Source organism: Trichechus manatus, unplaced genomic scaffold, assembly GCF_000243295.1.
Source record: "Trichechus manatus latirostris isolate Lorelei unplaced genomic scaffold, TriManLat1.0 scaffold00071, whole genome shotgun sequence".
NCBI classification, from domain to species: Eukaryota; Metazoa; Chordata; class Mammalia; order Sirenia; family Trichechidae; genus Trichechus; species Trichechus manatus.
The window spans coordinates 99,439-101,552 of NW_004444007.1; the positions used below are offsets into that span (position 1 = coordinate 99,439).

At 37.4% G+C, this 2,114-nt stretch overlaps 1 protein-coding gene across 1 annotated transcript in view; it reads right to left on the reverse strand.

Moving 5' to 3' along the window:
• LOC101350069 (alcohol dehydrogenase S chain-like) overlaps positions 1-2,114 on the reverse strand; it is a gene marked incomplete at its 3' end in the record, with an annotated part of 110,359 nt that overhangs the window by 77,235 nt on the left and 31,010 nt on the right. The window contains exon 6 of the mRNA XM_004380244.2: positions 707-967. Within this exon, the coding sequence (XP_004380301.2) occupies positions 707-967 (261 nt within the window). The remainder of the gene's footprint in view (positions 1-706; positions 968-2,114) is intronic.

Genomic DNA, 2,114 nt, shown 5'->3' on the forward strand with positions numbered 1-2,114 from the left:
TTTAGTCTATTTTCTATTAATAAAATGATGCTTGACCTAAAATTGTTCATTGTATCTTTTGACCAAAGTATGACATGCGAAAAAAAAAATCAGAATTCATTACAACCTATAAAAAAATTGTTAAACCATTTTGTTAAGAAGAGGTGGAAAATCAAATTTTACAAATTTGAGAACAGAATTTTTATTATTTATATTTCCTTGTGTTGAAAGATTTTTTTTATTTTACCAAATATTAATAAAATACATTTATAATGGTTCACTGAAGAACTTCTAAAGGGGAAATATTCCTTGAGACAGGTTTATTTAGATGATGGAATGAAAAACTCTTCATTATAATGAATAAAACAATCAAACAGAGTCCCTGGGTGGTGCAAAAGGTTAAGGGCTCAGGTGCCAACCAAAGGGTTGGCGTTCCAGTCCACCCAGAGGCACCTCAGAAGAAAGGCTTTGCTATCTACTTCTGAAAAAAACTCTGTTGAGAACAGTGAAAACCCTATAGAGCACAGTTTTACTCTGACTCACATGAGGTTGCCATGAACCAGTGGAGTCTACTCAACAACAACTGGTTTAGATAAAAAATAAGACATGAAAAATCACCATTCATAATTTTAAAAATATTATTTGTACATAATGTTTATATTCTGCTGCCTAAAAGCAGACTCCAGATTGCAGAAGCACACATCTCAAGACGTGTCATAATACATACTATGGTGTCATGCCGACCAACAACTTCAAATGAAAAGTCCACACCTCCACCGCTCATTTCCTTCAGCACCTCGTGGATGGGTTTCTCAAAGTCCTGTGGGCTGATGCACTCAGTGGCCCCCACCTCTTTGGCCTTTGCAAATTTTTCTTTGTTGACATCCACTGCAATGATCCTGGCTGCTCCTGCTGCCTTACAGCCCATGATGACACACAGGCCAACTCCTCCAAGGCCAAACACAGCACAGCTGGAGCCCTTGGTGACCTGTGTTTTCAGAAAACACAAGAATGGATTAATTATGATTGTTCAGAACAGTCTAAGCTGTATAAAGTGCCAGACTTTGTCCATTATGAAGAGCTACTTGAACTTTCATATCCAACCTGCTGTCAATCTTCTTTTTGTTTCATGTTTAAATTGAAGAGGTTAAACTAGATCAGTGATTCTCAAACTTGGTTGTACATTTGGCTCACCTAGGGAGTGTTAAAAAATGTCAGTGTTAGTTTCTAAAATCTACAGGAAAATGCAACACTTCTACAAAAAAAGACAATCCAATTAAAAACGGGCAAAGGATACGAACAGATACTTCATCAGAGAAGACATTCAGGCAGCTAACAGACATACGAGGAAATGTTTGCCATAATCGGTCATTAGAGAAATGCAAATCAAAACTACAATGAAATACCATCTCATGTGGAGATTACTGGCACGAATCAAAAAAACAGAAAATAACAAATGTTGGAGAGGTTGTGAGGAGATTGGTACTCTTATGCACTGCTGGTGGGAATTCAAAATGGTACAACCATTTTGGAAAATGATATGGCACTTCCTTAAAAAGCTAAAAACAGAAATACCACACCATCCAGCAATCCCACTCCTAGGAACATATCCTAGAGAAATAAGAGCAGTCACACAAATAGACATATTAACACTAATTTTCATTGCAGCATAATTCATAATAGCAAAAAGATGGAAACAACCTAAGTGCCCATCAACAGACAAATGGATAAACAAACTATGGTGCATACACACAATGGAATATTATGCAAAAATAATGAAGAATGATGAATCTGTGAAGCATCTCACAACATGGATGAATCTGTAGGACACTTGCTGAGTGAGATATGTCAACCACAAAAGGATAAATGCTGTGTGAGACCACTATAATAAAAACTCATGAAAAGGTTTATACACAGAAAGAAACAATCACAGATGGCTACAAGGCAGGGGAGGGGTGGGGATGGAAAAACACTAAATAGGCAATGGATAAGTGGTAACTTTGCTGAAGAGTAGTACAGTACACAGTACTGGGTAAGTCAGCACAACTTGACCAAGACAAAGTGATAGAAGCTTCACAGACACATCCAAACTCTTTGAGGGACCAAGTTACTGAGCTGAGTACTGGGGACTATGG